At 56.0% G+C, this 24,893-nt stretch overlaps 2 protein-coding genes across 2 annotated transcripts; one reads left to right on the plus strand and one right to left on the minus strand.

Moving 5' to 3' along the window:
- Nucleotides 1-244: 244 nt before the first annotated feature.
- On the minus strand, nt 245-8,709 carry ZNF319 (zinc finger protein 319). The gene is made up of 2 exons (XM_075536997.1): nt 8,408-8,709; nt 245-6,581 (listed from the first exon to the last, which is right to left on the minus strand). The coding sequence occupies exon 2, from the start codon at nt 6,366-6,368 to the stop codon at nt 4,593-4,595; it is 1,776 nt and encodes a 591-aa protein (XP_075393112.1). The 5' UTR covers nt 6,369-6,581; nt 8,408-8,709; the 3' UTR covers nt 245-4,592.
- A 195-nt stretch (nt 8,710-8,904) lies between these two features.
- On the plus strand, nt 8,905-23,127 carry USB1 (U6 snRNA biogenesis phosphodiesterase 1). The gene is made up of 7 exons (XM_075536927.1): nt 8,905-9,598; nt 12,210-12,376; nt 16,157-16,340; nt 16,805-16,858; nt 20,634-20,739; nt 21,364-21,447; nt 22,224-23,127. The coding sequence occupies exons 1-7, from the start codon at nt 9,483-9,485 to the stop codon at nt 22,326-22,328; spliced, it is 816 nt and encodes a 271-aa protein (XP_075393042.1). The 5' UTR covers nt 8,905-9,482; the 3' UTR covers nt 22,329-23,127.
- The last annotated feature ends 1,766 nt before the right edge of the window (nt 23,128-24,893 follow it).

The raw sequence follows: 24,893 nt of genomic DNA on the forward strand, positions 1-24,893 counted from the left end.
AGGGCGTGATCAAGGATAATGTAACCAAGAGGAATTACTGAAACCCAAATGAAGACTGAGCATGATAGTGGGACAAGAGGAAAGTAAAAGGAAATAGAGGAAAGAGCTAGGAGGCAAGGGGTATTTATAGAGGTCTAAATAGAGGCATGCACATATGTAAATATATTTATAGATGAGGACAGGGAAATAGATCTATGTGCATATATTTATAGGTTTAGTATTAAGGTAGCAGAAGAACATTGGGCCTCCACTCAAGTACTCCCTCATTGCAAGAATACTATTAAATTGGCATTCTATGATGCTCACCTTTATGATATGATCGATGAAGACAAATGGGTGCATAAGCAACTGTGGCAAAGAAAGCTAATGGTGCCCAGCTATCAAAAGATATAACATCTGGGGTCTTAAAGGCTTGAAGGTAAACAAGCGGCCATCTAGCTTAGAGGCAACAAAGTCCACATGGAAGAAGCACACCAGCCTGTGCGATTATGAGGTGTCGAAGGGATCAGGTATCAGACATCATCAGAACAAAAAATTTTATCATTGTGAATGAGCGGGGGAGTGCAGAGTGGAAACCCAAAGCCCATTTGTAGGCCACTGGACATCCCCTTACAGAAGGGTCTTGGGTAGGAGATGAGCCAGTCAGGGTGAGATGTAGCAATGATGAAACATACAACTTTCCTCTAGTTCCTAAATGCTTCCTCCTCCCCCACTATCATGATCCCAATTCTACCTTACAAATCTGGCTAGACCAGAGGATGTACATTGGTACAGATAGGAACTGGAAACACAGGGAATCCACGGTGGATGATCCTTTCAGGACCAGTGGTGTGAGTGGCGATACCAGCAGGGTGTTTGGAGGGTGGGTTGGGAAGGGGGAACTAATTTCAAGTATCTACATATAACCTCCTCCCTGAGGGATGGACAACAGAAAAGTGGGTGAAGGGAGACGTCGGACAGTGTAAGACATGACAAAATAATAATTTATAAATTATCAAGGGTTCATGAGGGAGAGGGGATCCGGGAGGGAAGGGAAAAAATGAGGAGCTGATGCTCATAGTGAGTCTCCAAAGGGATCAGAAGCCAAGCCCCACCACGGCCTTAGGGCCCAGGGCTGAGAAAAGATGTCTGCCCTAAAGGGTCTAAGAGGAGCCTCTCCTCTGGGGACTGCAAGGCTGAGAGACATCCTGCCCGGAAGAAGGGAGACCTTGCCTGAATGCTTCCTGAGCCTGACCCCAAGTGAACCCTGTGACCTCCTCACAAACCCCACCATGGTGAGCATGGTGTGCGAGTTGTGTGTGGCCACTGCAGCAGCAAAGGAAGAACATGCCATGGGAGGGACAGCTGGTGTCAGAACTGGTTTTAAAAAAAAGAAAAGTTGGAGGGGGGTATTTCTGCCCTCCCCGACAGACATCCATCCGCCTTGGACAGATACTGGTCTGATTCTCTCTCCTTCTTAGGGATCAACAAGGAGGTCTGATGGCTCCACATTTTTCCATCCCCATCACATTCCTGGGAGCAAGAGTATCAGGCCCTAAGATAGTCAGGTCCAGCCCACACTTCAGACGGGGAAACTGAGGCCCTGAGGAGGGCAGCGACTTGCCCTAGGTTACTTGTTACCAGAACTTGAACAGAGCTCGTGGCTTCCTAGGGCCAGGCTCTGTCATCAGGGTGATGGCCCCCACTCCACGGTAATGGCAGCAGGTCAAAGGAGGACAAACCAGTGCCCCTCCATGCCAGCACAGCCATGCCCAAAGTGGGTTCCTCCTGCCCGGCATCGAGAGGAATGTCAGTGCTGACCAGTGTCTCTAAGAGGCGGATGGAGTCTCCCTGGGGCCCCAGAGCCAAAGGTCGGTTGGGGTAGAACCCTGGCAGATGCTGGGGAGCAGCCCACAGGCCACTACCTTGTGGGGAAAAAACTGCATGGCTTCTTAATGCAGCGTCCTGGAGTGGCCACCGGCAGATGTCTGCCCCAGCCCTCTGGCTTAGCCAGTGGTACCGTTTCTGAGCCCCTGGGCAAGAGCAGGTTCTTGGTCTCCTGGCTTCCTAACCATGAATCCCCAGGGCGGGGTACCCTCTGAGCACCCTCCACTGGCTCTCACACCTTCAGACTGGGAATCAAGGTGGCTTCTCCCTACTTCCACGTTCACCTGGCAGAAACAGGAGGGGCCCAGATTGCAGATGGCCTGCTGAGGGGGAGGGTACAAATAGGTGTGAAGAAGGTGCTGAGGTGAGGGGGGGTTGGGGCTGGGCTGGACCCACAGGTGGAGCCGTGTGGCAGGGGACACAGGCGAGTGACCGGCCCTTTGAGGTGGAGCTGTGTGCAGGGAGGACCCCTAGGCAGCACATGCTCCCGCTGACCAGGCCTGAGCCCCTGGCTTTTGCCCCTCCACTGGCCGCTGGCCTTTCCTAGCTTGGCTTCCTTCTGCAGTTCAACCCCGAGCACAAGCTTTGAGACCATTCCTGGGAGGGCAGTGTTTCCAGGCGGGCGCCATACACAATACTACTTGTCCTCACAGCCCCCGAGTCCAGTGAGGGTTCGCCCCACTTTATAGGGAAAACCCACAGATCAGAGAGGTTAAGTCAAGGCTCGGATCAGAACCTCACCCTCAGTGCCCATGCCACACTTGCCCCCTGTGGGAAATCACACAGCAGGATCAGGGCTTTGGTTTGTGACGGTCAATGCCTTTACTTCTAAAGCATACATTGGACTCACTATATATTAACATCAAAGGGCCTACCTAAAATGGTATCATTCTTTTTAAAAATCCAAAGGCTCCAAAAGGACATGAAAGTAAACTGTACAATGCAATGCAATGTAATAAGATGCTTTTAGAAAGCAAAACGAAAGAAAGACGTTAGCAGTTGGGACTTTGTCAGCTTGAGGTCCATGTCTTCTGAGGCCTTGTGACCAAGTGCCAGTGGCAAGGGGAGAGGCCCCGGCCCTCCTTGGCCAGGGGCGGAGGACCCAGTCAGATGGAAGAGGCGGCCGTGGTGATTCCAGGATTTGTAAGAGAACAAGAGGCAAAGCTCTTCTGGGTCCTTGGTGCCCAGATTAAAGTCTTCTTCGAGGACCCCGGGCCACAGAGAGGAGAGCTGGGGAGAGCAGGGCACAGAGTTGCGTTCAAAATAAAAACTTGGATACTTACTAGAGGTCCCTCTAGTGCCTGGGTGGCATAAATGGTCATGATGGATGAACTGAAAAGTTGGCGGCTCAAACACACGCAGTGGTGCAGCAAAAGAAAGCTCTGGCCATCTGCTCCCACAGCGCACACAGCTAAGAGAGCCCCATGGAGGAGCTCTGCTTTGTCACACACGGCAGGCCGCTGGGAGTCAGGCCTGACCAGATGGCAGCAGGTGTGGGTGGTGTGTTTCTGGGCCTCGTGAGCAGGGCCCGGGGCCATTCAGCCATGGCAGGTGGCTTCCTTCATCCACATGCCAAGTTCATCACCCACGCCTGCCGTTGACAACCCACGCACCCTGCCCCGTCCCCAAGCCCGGGGCACTCAGGGCTCCTAGGAAGATCCAAGGGGGATGCTCTGCCCTTGGATGTAGCTGGGTGTTATCTGCACGAGAACCTTGGAGCCCAGGCCAGCAGTCAGATGGGCAGGGTGCTGGGGGAATCTAGGGGGGGGGGGCGGTGTCCTGTGGGTTGGGAAGCCCCAGGGGCAGAAGCTGCTCCCTGCCACTGGCTCGCAGGATTCAGAGGGAGGACTTGTGCAGCCCCAGTGGGGAACTCCTGGCCTAGTTCTGGCCTCCTTGTGGCTTCAGTCAGTCTGAGAGCTTACCCACCCACCCCAGTGCTGGCAGGAGCTGCCCTTGGCATGAAGAGTCTGCCTTTGCTCCTGCAGCAGCACAGTGCTGTCCCCAGCCACTCCGGGCAGACCTGTCCAAGGCCTCTTCCCACACACATTGCCCATCTAATACCTGGTCCATGCAAGTGTCTGTCACTGGTGCCTGCCACCCTGCTCTCCAGCACAACCCAAATCTGGTCTGATCCCCCAAACAGCAATTTGATGAGGGATGCCCTATACCCAAGGTCCCCAACAGTGTGCACTTGACTACGAACCTGAAGGTGTGTGAGTCACACCCACTCAGTGGTGCCATAGAAGAGACTGTGGCCACCTGCTTCCAGAAAGACCAAGAGAGCCCAAAGCAGTACTTTCGCTCTGTAGCGCACAGGGTGCCAGGAGTCAAGCATCTGCAGCAGATTGTGTTTGGCCCCACATCTGACTGGCCTCCTTCCCCAGGTTCTGCTCCTTCTCCGCACCCATTGGGTTTCCCATCAGGCTGCAGGTGGGTGGGACGTTTTCGAGGGCCTCACCGACCCCTTGGAGGCGGGAGAAGTTGATGCACTTCTAATCTGGTTCCTGGACCACTCCAGAAACCTAGTCCCCATGCTGAGTGACAAGGCAGGAGGAATCAGGGCCAGGGCCACAGTGTTCTACTGCCTCCATACCCCACCCCGCCCGTTCCTGGCACTGCCAGGAGTGCCGGGCAGCCACCCCCTCCGACTGCCCACTGCCCTCTCTGCGCTCATGCCCCGGGCCTCAGAATCCCAGGCTGGGTGGGAGGCCGAGGTGCATGCATGATCAGGGCAGGCAGGCGGCCACCTGGTATGTGCTCTCGGCCGCGGCGGCGGCGGCGGCGGCGGCGGCCGCGCTGTGCTGCGCGCTATGCTCCTGCAGGAGTGCCACATCCAGGAAGCGCTCGCCGCACCACACGCACTTGAACTGCTGCTCCCTCGCGTGCACGCCCTGGTGCTTGTTGAGATGCTCGCGCTGCTTGAAGGCTTTGTCGCAGTTGGGGCATTTGTAGGGCTTCTCCCCCGTGTGCACCCGCCGATGCCGCTGCAGGTCGGACGCGTACTTGAAGCGCTTCTCGCAGTCCAGGCACTTGAGCGGCTTCTCGCGGGCCGGGTCGCAGCGGTGCTGCACGAACTCGGAGGAGGAGAAGAAGCGCCGCTCGCACAGGGTGCAGCGCAGCGGCTTCTCGGCGGCCGAGCAGTGCGCCAGCTGGTGCTTCTGCAGGGCCGAGGCCCGCTTGTAGGCCTTGCTGCACACGGGGCACTTGAAGGGCCGCTCGGTCGTGCCCGGCAGGCACTTGTGGCGCAGCAGCTCAGCCGACTGGTCGAAGCCCTTCTGGCACACGGGGCACTTGAAGAGGGTCTCAAGGGTGTGCACTTGCTGGTGGTAGAGCAGGTGGCTGGGCTGCCCGAAGCCCTTCTCGCACAGGCCACACTTGAGGGGCTCCTCGGCCTTGTGCGTGCGCCGGTGGCGCATCAGCGCGTACTGCTGCTTGAAGCCCATGGGGCACAGGTCGCACTTGAAGGGCCGCTCGGCGCTGTGCGTGCGCTCGTGCTGCCGCAGGTCCGAAGGGCGCTTGAAGGCCTTCTGGCACTCGCCGCAGCGGAAGGGCCGCTCCCCGCTGGGCGTGCACGGGTGCTGCAGTAGCTCCGACGACTCCTTGAAGTGCAGCTCGCACACGTTGCAGCGGAACAGGTGGTGCTCGCCCGAGTGGGCGTACATGTGGCGCACCAGGTGCGAGCGGTGCTTGAAGGTCTTCTCGCAGACCGCGCACTTGTAGGGCCGCTCCGCGCTGTGCGTGCGCTTGTGGTGCACCAGGTGCGACGACTGGCTAAAGCTCTTGTCGCACAGCGTGCACTTGTACGGCTTCTCACCCGTGTGGATGCGCTCGTGCCGTGAGAGCTCCGACAGGTGCTTGAAGGGCTTCTGGCAGATGGGGCAGCTGTAGGGTTTGTCGGGCTGCTCGGTGGCTGTGACGGCGGGGGCTGGGGGTGGCGGGGGCAGCGAGGGCGCGGCGGAGGCGGCCGGCTCCACCGCCTCGGCGGGCTTGTAGGTCTTCTCGCAGATGGAGCATTTCACCAGACCCCCGACCCCACTGTGCGCGCTGTGGTGCTGAGCCAGCGAGGTGAGCAGGGAGAAGCCCATCTTGCAGACGCCGCACACAAAAGGCTTCTGCTCAGCCTGCATGCACTGGTGCTCCAGCAGGTCGGTGGCCTGGTGGAAGATCTTGAGACACTGCGTGCACTGAAACGAGCGGTCGTGGCCCGCCAGGCACTGGTGCTCGTGCGGGCTGGACAGGTGCGTCAGGTCGTGCCCGCACACCCCGCACTTGGGGCCCGGCTCACCCGCGGCCGCCGGAAGGGGGACATGCTGCGGGGGCTGCAGGCCCGCGTCAGGCTGCAGCAGGATGCCGTAGACGGCGCAGCCCAGAGGGTTCTCGGCCGTGCCGGTGGGCAGCGTGTGCTCAGCCAGGGCCGGTGGCGGCTCCGCATGGTGCTGCGGCTGCGGAGGCTGCGGCTGTTGCGGCTGTGTCTGCGGTGGCTGCTGCCAGCTTTCTGACATACTTGGGAAGATGAAGCAGGGTTTGGAGAGTAAGGGCTTCAGTTTCCCACTTAAGGTGGCTCAACCCAGAGAGAAGGTCCCCAGGTTTTGGGGTGAACAAGGAACAGCCAAGGGACTGGTCAGGAGACCACGAGCATCAACTAAGAAGCCCAGGGACTCTCCGGGCCAGAATCCCAGCAGGTCAGGGAGGCTCCCCTTCCTGGACGATCAGTTCTGTGGAGAGAGAGAAACCGTTTGCCTGAGGCAGGAGACTGGAGCAGCTGTTCTCCAGGCCCTCTCTGTTCTGCCTGCACTGACCACGTGCACACGGCCACCTCAGGGACAGGAGATCTGCACACTGCCACCTCAGGGACAGGAGATCTGGCCCCCTCACACATGATCAAAGCAGTCCCCGCTGGCAGCCCCAGGCATTCCCCTCCTCCCTCATTCTCCCAGGCTGGGACCTGGGCACCCCAGTTTCCCAGAGTTCCCTGCAGCTCTCCACCAACCCTCTTTAATCAGGTACCTCATAGATCAGCCTGGGACACACGTTCTCCTGCCACTACTCACACCCCACGATTCAGTGCACACCACCCCCCACCATAGTCATAATAACCATTGGAGCAATATGAATGCTTTGCAAATTAATTCCTACTTGGAAGCTGAATATATGAGCTAAAAGCTGAGGGCCTCTGACTAATGCCTTACTGGGCAGGCAGCTCCATCTCTCTACTACTTCAAGTCCCGATTTGGGACTCCACGAATCAGGGGGGCCAAGATGGCCTGCTTGGCTCAGTGGCCAGGCCGTGGGATAGGAAACCCTACAGCACACTGTCTCTAGGCAGTCAATAGTTAGGGTAGCAGCATAGAGCCAGGGACCATTTCAAAAGTCCTCCCCCCGTGAGGGGCTGGATCATACCCCTCTGCTATGCCCAGTCTCTCCACAGGTGTGGGTGGCTTTAGGAGAACCTGGGCCAAATGGTTGATGAGGATAAGACCACCCCTGGTTCCTCGCCCCCTCCCTCCAGCTCTATGTCCCTTCCATGGCACCCCTGCATCCTCTAAATCTCCCTAATGGTGTCAAGGCCTGTGGGGAAATGGAAATAAATCCAGGGCTTGCTTTCGCACTGTGGGAAGGAGCATACTTGCCCCAGAGCCTCTCTTCATTCCCCTTTCTGAGGTGGCCCACTTCCCTTGGTGAACACTCTGGATAACCAACGGAAAGGTGAAGCCCACCCAGCCCAGGCAAATCTCTTAACTCACCACTTTGTGGCAGCATAAGGTAATGACAGCGGGAGAGAGTCAGCTGCTTGAAACCCACTTTCCAGGATTCCCAACTCCTCTGCCTCTTACATGGAAAACTTTCTAAGCTTTCCATCCATGGGAAGAGAGGGGAAATGATGCCTGCACAGGCCAGCCAGGCCACTAAAGAAACCCAAGAGTCAGGCTAAAATCTTTCGGGCTCCTTATCTTCCTGGAAAGGGAGGCAGGCAAAAAGAGCTGCCGCAGGTTGGAGGAGTGAGTGGGTACCATTCCCTATCTGTGCTGCTCCAGGGCAGGGGTATCCGAACACCTTCTGGGTCCAGCTGAGCCAATCTAAATATTTCCTTTGGCATGACTGACTGCCAGGCCCAGGGCTGCTTAGCCTGGACCCACAGTCCCACTCACCACACCTGCTTCTCCTCCAGCAAGGGGCAGCTGGGAGGCCTCTCTGATCACTCGCGGAAGGGTCCAGAGAAGAAGGGAAAGGAGGCTCCCCGCCCTGCGCCCACCCCAGCCCTTCCTTCTCCCTAGGAAACCCCGTTGAAAGGCAATCGACTCCCTTCCCCGCCCAGCTGGGCTCCCTCCTGTCAGCCTTGCCGGGAAAAATGTGGCCACTGCGGGTCTCCGAAAAAGGCCCCAGAGCCGCAGGCCAGTTCCAGGAAGCGGCTGCGCGCCGAGGCCGGGCCTGGGCAGCCTAGACGCTCAGGAAGCCAGCAGGTCGACCCCGACCGAGGTGGTGGGGCCGGCCGGGCCCGCTGGGAAAGGATAGCGGCAGCCCCAGGCGCCCCAGCGCTCACCTGTTCCAGGCCACTCGCGGGGCCGGGCGCGGGGAGTGCGGGCGGCTGGCCACCGGCTGCTCTCACGACAGCCCCTTTATTCCGGTTCCATCGGCGGCGGTGCGGCCTACGGGCGCTGCCAATCCCCAGCCTCGCGTAGCAGCGGCGGCCCGCCTGGGGGCGGGGGACGGACTAGCGGCGGCCTGGACGGAGGAAGCGACGCGCGCGGCACGGGTGGAGGAGCGCCGGGAGGGAGGGCGGGCGTGCGGGCGTGCGGACGGACGGACAGATGGCCGGCCGTGCGAAGACAGGCGGACCGGCGGGCGACGCGGGGGCCGGGGAGGCGGGGCCGGGGGAGGAGCGGCAGTCAGAGGCGGCTGCGGGAGGAGCGGGCGGCACGGAGCGAGGCCGCCCCCTGCCGGGGACCCCGCGGCCCGGCAGGGCGGGCTCGCTGCGCCTGCGGGCCCCTCCCGCGTCCGCCGGGTAGGAGGGTCTCAAGCGACCGAGGGAGACGCTCACTTCCGACCGCGCCGCTCGGCCTTCGGGGAGGGCGCTCGCGTGGTCAGGCCCTTGCCCCATTACTGTACTTGAGGGGAGGGGCCGCCTGGACCCTCAGGAGTGCGGAAATAGCCCCGCCTCTGACCGCTCAGCATCACCCCTAGGGAAGGGAACCCCGGGACGCGGACCCCGGGGGCCCTCTGAGGACAGGGATCTCCGCCCCGGCTAGTGCGCCAATCCAGGGGCTGTCCGTGGTTGAGAGGTCTTGTCCCGGCGAGCTGCAGACAGGGCAGTGGGCAGTGGGCAGTGAGGGCAGGGCTCCGAGCGAGCTGTGAAATGGGCACGCGAGGCTTGGGGAGTGACGAAAGCGCCCGAGGAACTCTAGGTGCAGCCAGCAGGTAGGTGGCGTGCTCGCGGAAGGAGGGCCTTTACTAGTCGGCCCAGGCCCCGCCCTCTCAGCCGCGGCCTGCCCTCCAGGCCCCGCCCCGAGGCGGGGCTACCTCAGGCCACGCCTCCACGAAGGCACTTCCGGCGCAGCGGAACCGGAGCGTGGGGCCAGCGCACCGGGTGACGGACCGTGGCTGCTCGCTGAGGCTCCATGAGTGCGGCGCCCCTTGTGGGCTACAGCAGCAGTGACTCCGAGGATGAGACCGAGGACGGGGTCGGGGTCGGGGTCGGGGTCCGGACCAGACCCGGGGCCGCCAGCCGCCGTCGGTAAGGACCGCGCAAGCCGTGCTGGGGAAGGTGCCGAGGACATCTGGACCCGGACTGGGCTCGGGCGCCGGGGAGCGGGGAGGGAGTAGGAGACGGACGGCCCGCCTGGAAAGGGCACTGGGGGAGATGGGGAGAAGGATTCGACCTCTGTGAGGCCCCAGAGTGCCCGCATCTGGCCAGACTAAGTTTGGGAAGCAGGAAACGTCCGTTCGTGGCCACCCTGTCGCCCAGCTGGCGTCCCTTCACTTTCCTAGGGCAGTTGGCTCATATGAACACAGTCGCAATCCTAGCAGTTAAAGTTTATGGGACGGTATTTATTTATTCCTCCTGTAAGCATCATTGAGCACCTGCCCTGTGCCAGGCCCGTGACCCAGGCGCTCATCTGGGTCTCTGACTTCATGGCGATTCAGGTATTATTAAGTGCCGGGGCCTTAAGTGCAGCATCTCTGTTGATGCTCCATCAGGGAGGAGAGCATTTGACAGATGAGGAAACTGAAGTCTAGAAGGGGCAGGGGACTCGTCAGAAGAGGCTTGTAGGCAGTGGCCAAGCTGGGTGAGGCCAATGAAGCAGAATTTCAGTGCCTTGCAGCGGCTGAACACGGAAGGGGCAATTAATTCACTGAGCTGGGTGTCAATTCATGGAGCTCTGTTGGGATGAGTGTGTGCAGAAACCAGGAAATCGCCTAGCGCTGAAAATTGCCCTTCTAGCTATGTCGACCGCTTCATTGATACCACCCTCGCCATCCCCCAGTAGGTTTGCCCAGATGGTAGAGGGAAGGACAGTAGGCCATCTCCTAGGAACATGACACAAACGGCAAAGGACTTGCTATTAAAGTGTCAGTGGAGTAGGGATTGTCACCGATCGATGGCTAAGCCTCTTGGTGCTAAAAAGAAACAGGCCAAATGTTCAACAGGTGAGCTTTCTTTGAAATTCCTAAACTCCAGGTTTTAACCCATCAATTATTTAATAAATGGGGGGTCGGGGTGTAACAGGATTGCCCAAGGCCACAGAGCTGAGAGGTGGTGTTTAGCTAACGAACCTGACCGCTGAACCAGGCCTCCCACCTGCCCTGTTTCCTGTATGGACTGTCTACTCAACCTCCTGAGGGCAGCCTCCTAGAACCATGAGCCCCCCCCCCCTCCTTTCAAAAAAAAGAAGCTGGCTGCTATCTGCCTCATCGTGACCCTTAGAACAGAGTAGAGGAGGATTATAAATCTTTAAGGGAACAGAAAGCCTCATCTTTCACCCTCAGATCCATTGGTGAGTTTGAACTGCTGGCCTTGCACTTATCAACTGACTGTGTAATGCTGATGCCACCAGGGCTTCTGTGGGAGACTGCTGGGAAAGAGCTTTGTGGGTCTCCAGAAACTGCTTCTCGAATCCTCGGGGAGCAACAGTGAATGGGACTGTCTGCTGACCAAAAGGCTGGTGGTCGGAGCCCGCCCCTCCAGTGGCCCTCCTCTGCAGAAGGCCCGGCGACCTGCCCTTGTAAAGATTATTGTTGTGGTTGTTAGGTGCCATTGAGTTCCATCCTGTGCACAACAGCACAAAACACCGCCCGGTCCTACCGCCTGGACCTGCCCCATCCTCACAATTGTTCCTATGCCAGAGCCCATTGTTGCAGCCACTGTGTCGATCCATCTTGTCCAGGGCCTTCCTCTATTTCACTGTCCCTCCACTTTACCAAGCATGATGTCCTTCTTCAGGGACTGGTTTCTCCTGGCAACATGTCCAAAGTGTGTAAGCCTTGCCTCTAAGGAGCACTCTGCCCATGCTTGTAAAAGTTACGGCCTATCACATGGGATCACTGAGAGTACAACTCTGAGTAGAGTCCACGCCCAACAATAACCAGAAACTTCATTGAGCAAAACCCCAAAGCAAGCCCATTGCCGCTCAGTCACTTCTGACTCATAGCAATGACAGGGATCCTCATATTTTTTTAAACTGGGGGCCAGTTCACTGTCCCTCAGACCCGTTGGAGGGCTGGACTATAGTTTTTTTTTTAAAAAAAAAACTATGAACAAATTCCAATGCACACTGCACATATCTTATTTTGAAGTAAAAAAAACAAAAACAGGGCAAAAACACCCGGTGGGCCAGATAAATGTCCTCAGCGGACTGCATATGGCCCGTAAGCCGTAGTTTGAGGACCCCTGCTAGTCTAGGACAAAGTAGAACTGCTCCATAGGGTTTCTAGGACTGTATACCTATATGGTTGGAACCATGGTGACATAGTTGGTTATAAGTTGGGCTAACTGAAAGGTCAATGGTTTGAACCCACCAGCTGTTCCATGGGAGTAAAGTGAGGCTTTCTACTCCTGTAAAGAGTTACAGTCTCGGAAACCCACAGGGGCAGTTCTGCTCTGTCCTACAGGGTCATGATGAGTCAGAATCACCTTTATGGAAGCGGGTAGCCACATGACTCTCCTTCTGTGTGCTTGGTAGATTTGAACTGCCATCTCTGGTTAGCAGTGAAGCGCTTGCTCGTGGTGATCAGGCTCCTTGATGCTTAGAGACAGCAGGTGTGTGCAGCTGTAACTTCTGTTGGGTGTACAGAGGTCGACGCTGTCAGGAGGATAAAGGTACTTATTTTCTGTGGTTCATTTGCAGTGGCCAGGCCGCCCCTCCAAGCCAGAGGCTGCCGGTGCCTGACAGTCTGCTGAGCATGTTCCCCAGCACCGAGGAGGGGCCTGAAGACGACAGCGCGAAGCATGGGGGCCGGGTACGCACCTTCCCCCACGAGAGGGGCAACTGGGCCACCCATGTCTACCTGCCCTGTGAGTAATGTGTGAAAGGCACGTGGTGGGAACTAGGAGGTGCCCCTGGAGGAGGGGAAGCTGGTCCCTGTCAGGAGGGGGAAGCCAGAAGCTTCTAACGCAGGTGGTGGAGGTCAGCTCAGCAGGAAGTGTGCTAGGATCCAGACCGGAGGCACTTCTTTTTTTCTGGTGTTTTATTATTTATTATTTGAAGTATGTTTATTTGCCCTGGGTATGAGGGACTCCCTGCGCATGCAGACGACAGCCAAGGGCAGAGTGTCAAGGCCATGCCTCATGAAACAGCTGGCATTTTAGCCAAGTGGGCCTTAGGTGTGCTGGGTTTAAGTCCTAACTCAGCCCTGCAGGGAGTGTGCCCAGGCGCCACTGCTCAGCCCGCCAGGTGCTGGTTAACCAGGTGTCCCACTTCTCAGAGCCTCAGCTTCCTCATCTCTAAAAGCGGAATAATCGTGTAGGCTAAGCACCTCTAACCTACAGACAGCTCCTGCTTGCCCTTTTAACTAAACCAAACTGACTGCTATGGAGTCGATGCCAACCCATGGTGACCCAATAGGGCAGGGTAGAGCCCCTGTAGATTTCTGAAACTGTAACTCTTTATCGGCATAGAGAGCCGCCTTTTTTTTCCTGGGGAGCAGATAGTGCTTCCAACCCGCTGACCAGGAGGTTAGCAGCCCAACTCATAACCATGACACCCCCAGGACTCCCTTATCTTATGTAAATTCCTCTCAAGGAAGGCTGAATAAGAACCTGCTGTACTTGTCATGAATTGCCTTCAGATTCTTAAAGACACAGGAGTAGCTTTCCGTGGGGATGAGGGGCCAGCCTGTAGTACCCATGTCCTAGACTGTTAGGTGACGATTACATCAGATGATTTCTGTCCATTTCTTAGCATAGTGCTTCACGGAGGTAGTGGCTCTTGGCTCGTGGTAGGCCAGGGAAACTCTTGTAAGCTTCACTGCCCAGGGTGATAGAATGGGGGTGATTCTCTGTTCTGTCGTGTCCCAGGGGAGGTTGGACATTAGTTGAGTACCCATACTGGACATGAAAAAACTAAGCATACAGCTATAGTCATGCATTTGGTGAAAAACGACTAAGACGTGAACCAACACAGATTGGTCATTGTGATGTTCTTTGTCTCTGTGCACACTGAAAGCATGATCCGGGTCTCTCAGTCGGGACTCTGCTTCTGAGAAGTGGTGAATCGTAGTAGCAGGAGCCCTGGGGTGCAACGGGTGCAACAGTGAAATGCGAGGGTGCTCCCTGCAAGCTTGGAGGTTAGGATCCACCTGGCAGTTCCCATATAGATTATCCCTGTCTATCGAGTAGATTCCCACCAATCAAGATCTGTAGGTCAGAGTCAAACTCCCCTAGGGGGGTTCTGGGTTGGGTTCCAATATCCATTGCAGTGTCGACACAGAAACTCACAGACAAATTCATGATATAAGAGTTTATCAAGGATGTTAGCAAGTTGTAATGCCAGTGAGAGGTGCTCAGGGTGATTGTTTATCACGCTAGGGCTCGCAAAGTTCTCTTAGTTCTTACAAAGCCTGCTAATAAATGCCCAAAGGGGGCCTATCACGCTGCTAAAAGCCTCAACCCAAAGGCATTCAGCTCGAGCTTTTTTGGTCAGTAACTTCCTCAATGAAGTGTCCAGAGGCACGCCACCCGCAGCCAGCCTCCTGCACAAGAGCGCCCGGTTCCACTTGCTCTGTGGACTGAGAAGTCCATCACCCTGGTCCATGCTTTGGCTGCTGGTTCTGCTGCTGCTCCTCTGACGGCATAGCTGTCACCTGGATCCAAGAAGTTCACTGTGCGGGGATCTCAGGTCCAGAGGATGCACTCCACTCCTGGCTCTTACAGGTAACGAGATTCCTCCCCTTTGTCAGAGGACTGACGCTCCTGAGAATCCTTTGACAATTACTCACAGGTGAATCGATTAGTGTCTTCCCCCCAACTTCGGGCGAGACCCGTGGTTTGGTGGGAGTTAAAGACTTTGGCTGGTAGAGCCACGTTAAAAAATTCCCTGCGCCTACAGTTTCCAGGGTGGCCATCTTTATGGAAGCTGGCTGCCGCCTCCTCCCAGAGAGCAGTGAGTGGAATCAAACCACCAGCCTTCCCTCCGTCTTCACAGCCAAGTGCGGAGCCAGTGTGTTCCCAGCACTCCTTCTCTATAGATCGCAGCCTAGGAAACCGTGCGGCCTAGTTCTACTGTATCCCTGGGAGTCATCGTGAGTCTGAAACCCACTTGCTGACACTAAGCAACAGGGAACGGTAAACAAATGAGTTGGAACTTTGTGCAGTTGTGGGAGGCTGCTATTTGGATGGTCTGTTCTCATTTTAAACCAAACATCTCCGTTAGTTATTACCAAAGTCAAACTCACTGCCATCAACTTGATGTTGGCTCGTAGCAACTCTAAGACAGGGTAGAACTGTCCCGGTGGGTTTCCGAGACTGTAAGTTCCCCCCTGACCCCCATCCCCCTGGCCTTTTAAAAATCATTTTATTGGGAGCTCTTGTAACAGTCCATACATCATTTGTATCAAGCACATTTGTACATATGTTGCCATCATCATTTTCAAAACATTTTTGTTCTACTTGAGCCCTTGGTAACTGTAACTCTTTTTTTTTTAAATGGTAACTGTAACTCTTCGACGGTTGCTGCAAGCCGGGCGCTCACTGGTAACTGTAACTTTTGATGAGACTAGAATGCCCTCTTGTTTCTCCGGCTTAGTACAAGTGCTGAGAAAGAGCTAGGGAGAGGCACACCCACATTTTCCTGTCTCTCTCCAGGGTCTTGAAAGTGGAGGAGAAATGCCTGGTGGAGGGAAAGGCATGGTCACCCATCAGGATGTTGGAAGAAAAATAATAAAACTTAGTCATGTACTTCATCCACTTAAGTCATGTGTGGATCCTACAAAGGGATTTCGGACTTCTGCTGTGGTCCATAGCCTTCTGCAAACCAGGTGTTCACAGTTTAACCTCTGATACCTTTCTCCTTTAGGTTTGCATTATATTATTTACAATCCTTGGATCACAAAGGCTGGTTTGCTTCTTCCATGTGGACTTAGTTGATGTCTCACTTAGATGGCTGTTTGAAAACAAGCCTTTAAGACCCCAGACATTATTCTTTCTGATAGCTGGGCACCATCTAGTTTCCTCACCACACTTTGCCATAGTACCCATATCTGCAGTGATCTCTTCATGGAGTCAGATATCAAGCAGGGTCACAGCATAAGAACATCTGTGGGTTATATACGTCTCTGACTCACCTTAGAGGCATCACTGTCACTTGTTAGAGGACATTATCAATCATCCTCCTGGGGAATCACTTCCACTGCCACCGAGTCAATGCTGACTCATAGTGACCCTATAGGACAGGGCAGAACTGTCCCTGTGAGCCTCCTAGCCTGCAAATCCTGACAGGAGCAAAAAGCCTCCTCCTTCCTCTTAGGAGCCAACTGACCTTGCAATTGCCGCCCAATGTGTAACCACTACACATTGATAAGTGGCATCGGTTTAAGAGTGGCATGTGTTGGTCATGTGTAAATGAATTCATGTCTCTTGGAGAAGTGGGTTCCAACTTGTTTCACTGTGCGATCCAGCAGTGTTTTGTCTGCTGTTGGCAATGGGATCTCGGGTCCTGCCTTTCCACCTGCATTCTTTCCCAGTGGGTGGCTGTTTTTCCAAAGCCCGTGAGCAGGAAGGACCGCGCCACCTCCTGGGCTTCTTCCCTCAGCCATGCCTCCTGAGCTGAGAGCACCCCGGCCTCTCCCCTCTCTCCAGACGCAGCCGGGGAGGAGTTCGTGGACCTGCTGGACGTGCTGCTGCGGCGTGCCCAAGCCTGCGTCCCTCGGCTGGTGCGGGCCGACGAGTTCCACCTCAGCCTGTCCCACAGCGTGGTACTGCGCCACCACTGGATCCTCCCCTTCGTGCACGCTCTGAAAGACCGCGTGGCCTCCCACCACAGGTGAGTGCTTCCCAGGCTCTCTGCTCCCTTCCTTCCGGGACTGCCTGTTGTGCGTCTTATCCACAACACACTAATGGGCACACACCCCTGAGCTCAGTCCAGGCATGTGGGAAAGGCCCTGGCTATTAGACTGGACGTCAGTTGTCCTAAGGGACCCGCTGTCATCTCCTCAAGGAGTAAGACTCCGTTCCCATCACCAACGTTGAGCCAGTGGGCGATTGGCGGTGCACGCCGTCTGACTCGTGCTGGCGTCCCGCATCAGAGGGCGCGCTGTGTACCTTGGACTGGGTGATCAGGACCTTGTCCAGTTCTCACGTCGAGGTTTGTTGCTGCTGCTGTTTGCCACCTGTGTGATGGGGGAAACCAAACACATTTTCAGTGTTTGGACATAAACATTTTTCTTGAATGAGGATGATGATGCTCTTCCTGAAATGTGAGTTTTTTCCCCTTCTTCTAACTTTCAGGTTTGTCTTTATTGCTAACCGGGTAAAGATTTATACCAATCAAGAGAAAACCAGGTGAGTGTCCCCCAATGTACCCCCAACCCCTACCCTACGTCACTAACACTAGAAGATCCCCCAGCACACAGATTAGGGGTACTCATTCCTGACCTTGCCTGCCCTGGCTGTTTGCTCGTTTGACTCTTAACAAACTCTGTAACCACCAGAAAGAGCCCCGGTATTGACATGGTGAAGCCTGTTCACCAGAAGGTATGTTCAACATACCAGCAGCTCAGCTGTAGAAAAGACCTGGCGACCGGCTTCCTTAAAGATTTAAACCAAAACACCCAAGCCCACTGCTTTGAGTCAGTTCTGGCAGTTGTATGTGGCAGTCCTATAGGGCATGTTTATGGACTCAAATTGCCCACACCTTTCTCCTGCAGAGCACTGGTGGGTTAGAGCCAAGTGCTGGCTGCTGGGCTGCCAGGGCACCTCCGGACAGCGGGCAGCTCTGCTCTTTGCTCAGGAACTGCTGCGAGGAGAGCCGACTTGGCTGCACACCACAGCAGTGTGACCCCAAAGGTGGACCTTCCCGCTCTGGAACCCAGCCATCCATTAAGAAAAGGAACAGGGGAGAGGCAGTGTCTGGGGAAGCAGAAGCTAAGAACAAACACCATCCTGGAAGAGTAAAACTAAAAAGCAAAAACCTTGTAGGACTGGAAGTCCAAGACCTTGCATGGTTGGCTCTGCTGTGCCCCAGTGTGACACTGGGCTCATCTCCCTCTGTAGCCTTCCGTTTCCACACCACCTAATGCCCTTCCCTCTCCCCGCCCCATACATCCATCACTGTGGGCTTGAGAGGTTCCGATGAGTTGAGCGAGCTTTAAGTACTTACGGGCCTTAAAGAACTCATGAACTGAAGAAGAAATTACTGTTATCAGAGCTTCGGAGTGAGCCTAGCTGTTGGACCCTCATTGGGCTGAGCCCCCTCTCTAGTCTTCTCCAGAAGGAGACACATCCTGCCTATCCCAGTCTGCACAACTTGATGAGGCCCCTGCCGTGTGCCAGGCCCTTGTAGGAGACTCTGCAGAGAACAAGACTCAGCCCCTGCTCCCAGGAATCCTACACGCTGCAGGGGAGACAGGTCGTAAACATTGTTGCTAGGGGCTGTCCAGTCAGTTCCTCATAGCAAGCCTATCTGTGCGAACAAAACACTGCCTTGTCTTAGGCCATCCTCACAGTTATTCCAACCTTGGAACCTTTGGTTGCAGGCTGTGTCAATCCATCACATCAAGGGGCTGCCCCTCTACTTTGCCAAGCATGACTGTCCTTCTCCAGGGGCTGGTCCCTCCTGAAAACAGGGCAAGAGTATGTGGGACCAAGGTTTGCCATCCTTGCTCCTAGGGAGCATTCTGCCGCCCAGACAGGTGTCTGTCCGTATTGCCGCCTGTGTGCTTTCAGTGTTGTTGGCCAATGGCACCGTCCAAATGCATCCATTCTGCCCCACTTTCCTAATTCACGGTCCAAGTTTCAGTCAGATTCACAGGCACGCCTGTGTCCACAAAGCAGCACCTTCCTTCCCTGCAGAGAGGCCGGAGCCACAGGTGTACACTGCGTTGGGTGTCAGTGAGTGAGAAAAGTAGAGCTAAGCGTGATTGAATCGAAGCAGGTAGCCCAGGAGGGCACCTTGAAGGTGACACTTGGTGACAGCCTGAGCTGAAAGGGAGCCAGCCTTGGGACAGGCTGCCACAGGAGCCCTCCCAGCAGAGGGCGTGGCAAAGAAAGTGATTCCGGAGTGTGTTCAAGGGGAGGAGGGTAGCAGGAGTGAAGGGGCAGGGTGGGATGAGACCTCCCAGTGTAACGGAAGCCATTGGAGGAGTTTGAGCAAAAATTAGACATGATCTGATTTCAGTTTGTAAGTGCTCGGTCTGGCTAGACTGTATCCTGGCTGATGTGTCTGAAGAAAAGATGTGAGGTGGCGAGTGTGGACCCGGTAGAGCCGTGAGGAGGCAGCCGTTCTCCCCATCGGGGACCCATGTGTCCTGGATCAGAGTGATGCCGGCGGAAGAGCCCAAACTGGGGAGAATCAAGTGGAACAAACAAGGGCTCGGGTTCGGGTGTGGATTTCTGGGCTTGAGGTGTGGACAGCTGGCTGACCAGGGGGCTCACCATTGGATCATAAATGCAGGTGGAATGAAAAGCACAAGTTCCGCTTTGTCTCCGTCCACCCCTGGGAGTAAGCATTACACGCCCAGCTGCAAGTGCCCACAGGCAATTAGATTCACAGGGGAGGTGCCAGCGGAGGTGGGACTTTAGGCATCGGTCCGTATTTAAAGTGGGGGGCTGGGAACAAACGAAGAAGATTGAGGATTGATCTCTGCATCCCTCCACCATTTCCTAGCTGAAAAGAGAGGACGGTGAAGGAGGTGCTTGGGCAAGGAGGCCAGGGCTCGGCTCCCACCAGGAATGCCCAGTCCATGTGTCTCTGAAGCCAAGGGAGAGGTTCTGAGCAAGGAGTGGCCAGCCATGTTGGATGCTGAGCAGTTAAAATGCAGATCCGTTGGATTTGGTCTCATGGAAGCCGTTGGCAACTTTGACAAGAGCCATTTGGGCCAAGTGGCTTGAAGAAAAGCGAAGGCATTGAGGCAGCGCAGAGGGACTCAGCTCTTGAAGACATGTTGCTGAACGTGGTGGGGCTGAGGGAAGATAGCGCACGAGGGCTCTGAAAGAGGAACTGCAGTGGTGGGAGGGTGGGGAGGAAAGGGGGAACCAATTACAAGCATCTACATATAACCTCCTTCCTGGGAGACGTCGGATAGTGTAAGACGTGAAAAAATAATAACTTGTAAATTATCAAGGGTTCATGGGGAGCAGGGAGAGAGGGAAATGAGCTGATGCCAGGGGCTTGGGTGGAGAGCATATATTTTGAGAATGATGAGGGCCATGGATGTACAGATGTGCTTTACGCAATGGATGAACTCTGATAAGAGTTGTATGAAGAAAGAAGAGCTGCAGCGTGTCTGCACTGACGCCGAGGAGCATGGCCCTGGGGAAAGGGCCGAGTGCACGGTTGGTCACAGTGGGAGTGTGATGGGGAACAGGGCTGCAGAAGCCTGTGGGTTGGCAGCTGGAGGTAGTCAGACCTTAAGAGTAGGGCGAGAACATTAGTATTAGGGCAGGAAGGGTTGACAATCGAGGGAGAAGACTCCGAATTTTCATCCAAGAGTCACAAGAGGAACCCCAATTGAAAGGGGAAGTACAGAACAGGATTTCAAGTGTCTTAGACTGCAGGCTTCCTGAAGCCACGCAGCTGGCTAAGCCCCTAAAGAACCATTGTCCTGAGTCATCTTTAAACCCTGAGCTAAAACTCTCCTGACATCGTTGTCTGTAACCCAATCGTGAATGTAGCCTCACTCCACTGGGGGTCCACCTTGAGCACTAAAGTGTTTTAGGAAACTCCCTGCGCGGAATCCTACTGCCAGCAGCAATTCAGCAGGTGAGACGCGAACCTTCGGGGACGGGATTTAGGCTACTGGAGGAGGAACTGCTCCATCGTCACTGGATTGGCCACAGAGAGACTGTTCAACCAATCTATGTTCTGTTGTAAGTTCTCAACAGCAACCACACACATAAAACTAAACTGAAAACACACAAGAGAAATAATGAAGCTCCATTAAGATACAGAGAACACAGAACTCTTAGCCGAAGAATAAAGAGTGGGTTCGGGGGAAGAGGTGAGGTCAGCATTCACTGCCCTGACATAGGGGTCTTCTCTGGGACCTCCCCTGTCCCAGTTTGGTGTTCTCTGAGACTGCCTCTCCCATAGAATGATCCCCACTTCTCCCTGCCCCAGGACCTTCATTGGGCTTGAAGTCACCTCAGGGCACGCTCAGTTCCTGGACCTTGTGGCAGAGGTGGACAGCGTCATGGAAGAATTTGACCTCACCACCTTCTACCAGGTAATGTCTAGGGCAGTCTCCTCCACTGGCCCACCGGTCACTATTGGGAAGCCTGTGTTAGAGGCAAATTGAGGAGCCCCCACCCCCAGGGCTTTCCACGGGAAGGACTGGAGATTCCCATCTTAAGAGGGCTCCACCCCCACCCTCACCTCAGAGTCTGAGGTGTGCCCCAGGCAGCTCCCCAAACCCAGCAGGTGTTCCGCTTCCTGTTTCCTATACGCTTCCTTCAGTGTTTGTTAGTGAAACTCACTGCCATCAAGCCAATGCCAACTCATAATGACCCTATAGGACAGGGTAGGACTGGCCCTGTGGGTTTCCAAGACTGCACCTCTGTAGACAGCCCTGCCTTTCTCCCGTGGAGCGCTGGTAGTTTTGAACTGCTGACCTTGGGAGGGTAACAGCCCAACTTGGACCCACTACACCCCAGGGCTCCTAATAACTCTCTGATAACTAACAGTGTAGCTGAGGAAAGGACCAACCGAAGGCTGTTTGTCAGTGTGTGGAGCATGCGTGGGGGGTGCAGACCAAGTAGCCCACGGAACCAGCCACTGTTCAGCTCAGCCACAGTCCAGCCTGTCCTCCCCGGGGTCCTCTCCCTGGGACCTCCTTGCTCTTCCTCTCCAGGACCCATCATTCCACGTCAGCCTGGCCTGGTGTGTGGGTGATGTACGGCCCCAGCTGGAAGGGCAGTGCCTGCAGGAACTACAGGTAATGTCCCAGCGTGGGCGATGGGTGGCCTCAGGTGGGGAGAGGGAAGCCACTTGACCTTGAGGATTAGGAATCCAAGATAGGGTCCCTGAGATACCGATGACCTCGTTGGAAGCCTAACGTCCCCTCACTACTCCGAATGTGGTCCCCAAACCTGTAGCAGCATCTCTATCTGGGGACTGACAAGTAACATGGGTGCTGGCCCTGCCCTGGACTATGGGCAGAAGGCTTGGGTGCCCACCAGTCAGCAGGCATGAGAACTGGAGAAGCATGCCAGGCTAGAGCCCTGTTAGCAATGCTGTTGTAGTGAGAGCCAGGCCTTCAGAAGGGCACCAACCACGGGCACCCCCCGTGAGAGCTGCCCCGGCCTGGAATGTGGGCCTGTGGTTTTCTCCAGGAGAAGTTAGGAAGCCATGCTTGTATTTGTAATCTTTTACTGCCAACAACTAATTGAAATGTTTAAAGAGCATTTTGAAGTCAAGCGAGACGTGTGCAGGCTGGAGGCAGCCGGCCATCAAAAGCCATCGTCGAGCTGGACCGGTGGGCGGTGCTAGGCCGAGTTGTAGTTTCTGGACTCCCAGCACCTCTCCTGTAAAGGTGGGGCCACAGGCAACCCTTGAGAGGCTGCAGGGGGATCTACTGTACAAGCTACTCAAGGGCAGGGCCTGGCACTCCCCTGACGTCTTGCCTGGCCCCTGGAGGGTTCCACTAGGGAATGTTTGCACTGCCCCCTTGGTTCCTGGCCCCCATAACAGACTGCCCTCTCCTGGTTGAAGGCAATCGTGGACGAGTTTGAAGACTCTGAGCTGCTTCTGCGGGTGCACGCCCAGCAGGTCCGCTGCAAGTCGGGGAACAAGTTCTTCTCCTTGCCTCTGAAGTGAGCACTGCCAGGGAGAAGCAGCAGCGCTGACATCCTTGCCTCCCTCCAGGAGACCCTGCCTAGCAGGAGGGCAGCCGCTGCGCCCCCCCCCCGCCCCCCAACCACCGCCCGCCCTGGGTGCACCTGTGTCATGGTCATTCCCCGAAACTTCCAGTAGAGGGCAGCCTGGGCTTCCTAGTTCCTGTTTTGTGGTGATAACCACACAAAAATGGGTCACCTGGTGAGCCCACCCACACTCTGCCCCAGACTCCCTCTAACAGCCCCTCGTGGCCCACCAGCTGTTGGCATTTTGACGCAGTTGGTCTCCAACCAGCAGGGCTTCCTCCTTCAAGCCTGGCTAGTCCCTGCTCACGCCACGCTGAGACCCAGAGTGCCCCATTCACGGCAGCACATCGGTCCGGTTTGGCGGCAGACTGTAGTGTGGTGCTTTTCCTCTCACCCTCCTGCACCCCAGGCCTGTTCTGGGCAGACAGAGGCGCAGGCCACTATCTGTGGGTCCAGATCTGAGTCCCCCGAGCCCCAGCCCGGCGCCCCGCCCAAGCCGGAGACCAAAGCAGATGCTTCATCTCACCTGGCTGGGGGCTGACAGCCAGGTCTCCAGTGCCAGGACTGCCAGCCGCCCAGGTCCCCTCCTCCCCACTGCCTGTCTGCCACTGCGGGTGGGTTTTTACAGTAAGCCCTCACAGGGCAGGCAGAGGACCACGCCTGTCCAATTGTCACCTGGACTTCTGGTGACAATGAAGAGGGGTGGTGTTTTTTTTTTCCTTTGGTGGGGGGGGGGAATATATATATATAGAGAGAGAGAGGGGGGGGGGAGTATTTTTTAACTGTTCAACAAATAAAATGTCCCATAGTGGACTACCCCTGGACAAGGACTAGCTGCCTTTGCTGTGCTCCCACCCTATCCATCTGTGTTTCACTTGGAGCAGCTCAAAAGCCTCTGTTTTAACTTCTGAGGCGGGCCTGAGAGGCATTTACGATGTCCCCAGGAAAAACGAGGGTGGTGTCACCCAGCCTTCTGGGCCTGTAGCACATGGCTGGGGGGAGGGGGTAGTGTCACTTCCCATCCCTGCCCTGGCCATAGCCCCCAGGCACTGTGCTAAGCCCCAGAAGCTGCTGTCTGCCTGGCGCCTCCACACTGCATTGATCTGATTCTGCTCCAGCTACTGCTTCTGGATGCGGAGGCCAAGGAGGAGCAGGCTCAGCGCCCTCCCTGTCTTATATGGGTGGTGCAGCTAGCCAGGCCCTGGAGCAGGCAGTCGGAAGATCAGGCTTGAAGAATGTCCATCCCCAACATCAGTGCCGGTCAAGCAGAAGCACGCACGTACACATTTTTCTGTCAGTTCCAATTTCCAAATGGAAATTCAGCCAAGAGCAAAGCAGGTTCAGTGGGCACAGCCCACCGGGGCCCCACGCCTGCCTTCAGGGTGCACTGTAGTCCCCACCGACAGCAACAGGGGAGGGGGCGGGGCAGGGCAGGGAGGAGACCTACAGGGCCGCTGGTGTGGGAACGAATGGCATTGGGAGCCTGTCTGTGCTGGGTGGGGAATGCAAGTACAGCAACTGAGAAATGGCCAAGATCAATAGCCAGCTCTCCCACGAAGAGTGGAAGGTGGTGATAGAGGAAGGAAATAGGCGATTCACCGAGGGGGAGGGCTGTGGGTGGGCGGGCTTGGCCAGCGCCCAGGCCTGAGCAGGCCTCTGAGGACCCGCCGGGTGGCAGACGTGCCCGCTGACAGAGCAGAAGCAGCGTGGGCTCTTCCATAAGAGGAGATGTACTCCTGGGTGACAGCTGGAGGAGACTCCTCACTGCCCAGCAGACGGGGAAGACCTGGGGTGGGGGCTGCCCCTCAGCAGGCTGGCCGTGTAGTGCAGGAATGCGCTCACTGGGGGCCGATCACACCAGCAGAGCACAGTCAACACATCTGGCCTGGTGTCCTCAGATGTTCCCCCGCAGAGTAGGCGAATGATCATTCCTTGGCCTGTTTGGCCAATTTCCACCTGGCACTCCCAGTTCTCACCACATGCCTCTGCAGACCACCCCAGCTTTGTTTCCAAGGGAGAGGGAAATTACCCTGCCCGCCCACCCCAGTGTTTATTCCTCCTCTTCCTCTTGGCACTGAGAGCTAAAGGACTCTCCTTTGATGGTGTGCCTGGCGGGGCCCTGCAGGGGGCAGCCTTGAGGGCCTGGCTCCAATCCATGGCACCTTTCCTTCTCTGAACAGACCAGGGACCCCAGCTGCCACTCCCAGGGCCCCAAGACAAATTACCCACTGCAATCCAATCCAGGGAACGCCCATCAACTCTAGAGGGTAGGGTTTCCAAGGCTGTCTATCTTCAAGGGAGTAGGCAGCCTCCTCTTTCTCTGGCAGAGTGAGCTGGTGGGGTTTGAACTGCCAACCTTGCCATTAACCATCCAACACGACGCCACCAGGGCTGCTTCTACCTGGGCCAGAGCCCTCCTTTTCAAATAGGGAAACAAGCTCAAGGAGAAAGACCTTGCTCAAGATTCCATAGGACAGGGACCTAGTTACCTGGTATCTACTCTAGATCTTCCCACACAACC

The sequence above is a fragment of the Tenrec ecaudatus genome, chromosome 18 (assembly GCF_050624435.1).
Source record: "Tenrec ecaudatus isolate mTenEca1 chromosome 18, mTenEca1.hap1, whole genome shotgun sequence".
NCBI classification, from domain to species: Eukaryota; Metazoa; Chordata; class Mammalia; order Afrosoricida; family Tenrecidae; genus Tenrec; species Tenrec ecaudatus.

What these genes read in the sequence shown, in the direction of transcription:
- ZNF319 (XM_075536997.1), bottom strand. Translation starts at nt 6,368, where the DNA reads ATGTCAGAAAGCTGGCAGCAGCCACCGCAGACACAGCCGCAACAGCCG.
- USB1 (XM_075536927.1), top strand. Translation starts at nt 9,483, where the DNA reads ATGAGTGCGGCGCCCCTTGTGGGCTACAGCAGCAGTGACTCCGAGGAT. An exon ending in GGGGCCGCCAGCCGCCGTCG is followed by an intron (nt 9,599 to 12,209) that starts GTAAGGACCGCG and finishes GTTCATTTGCAG; the next exon opens with TGGCCAGGCCGCCCCTCCAA. An exon ending in AGTGCCTGCAGGAACTACAG is followed by an intron (nt 21,448 to 22,223) that starts GTAATGTCCCAG and finishes TCCTGGTTGAAG; the next exon opens with GCAATCGTGGACGAGTTTGA.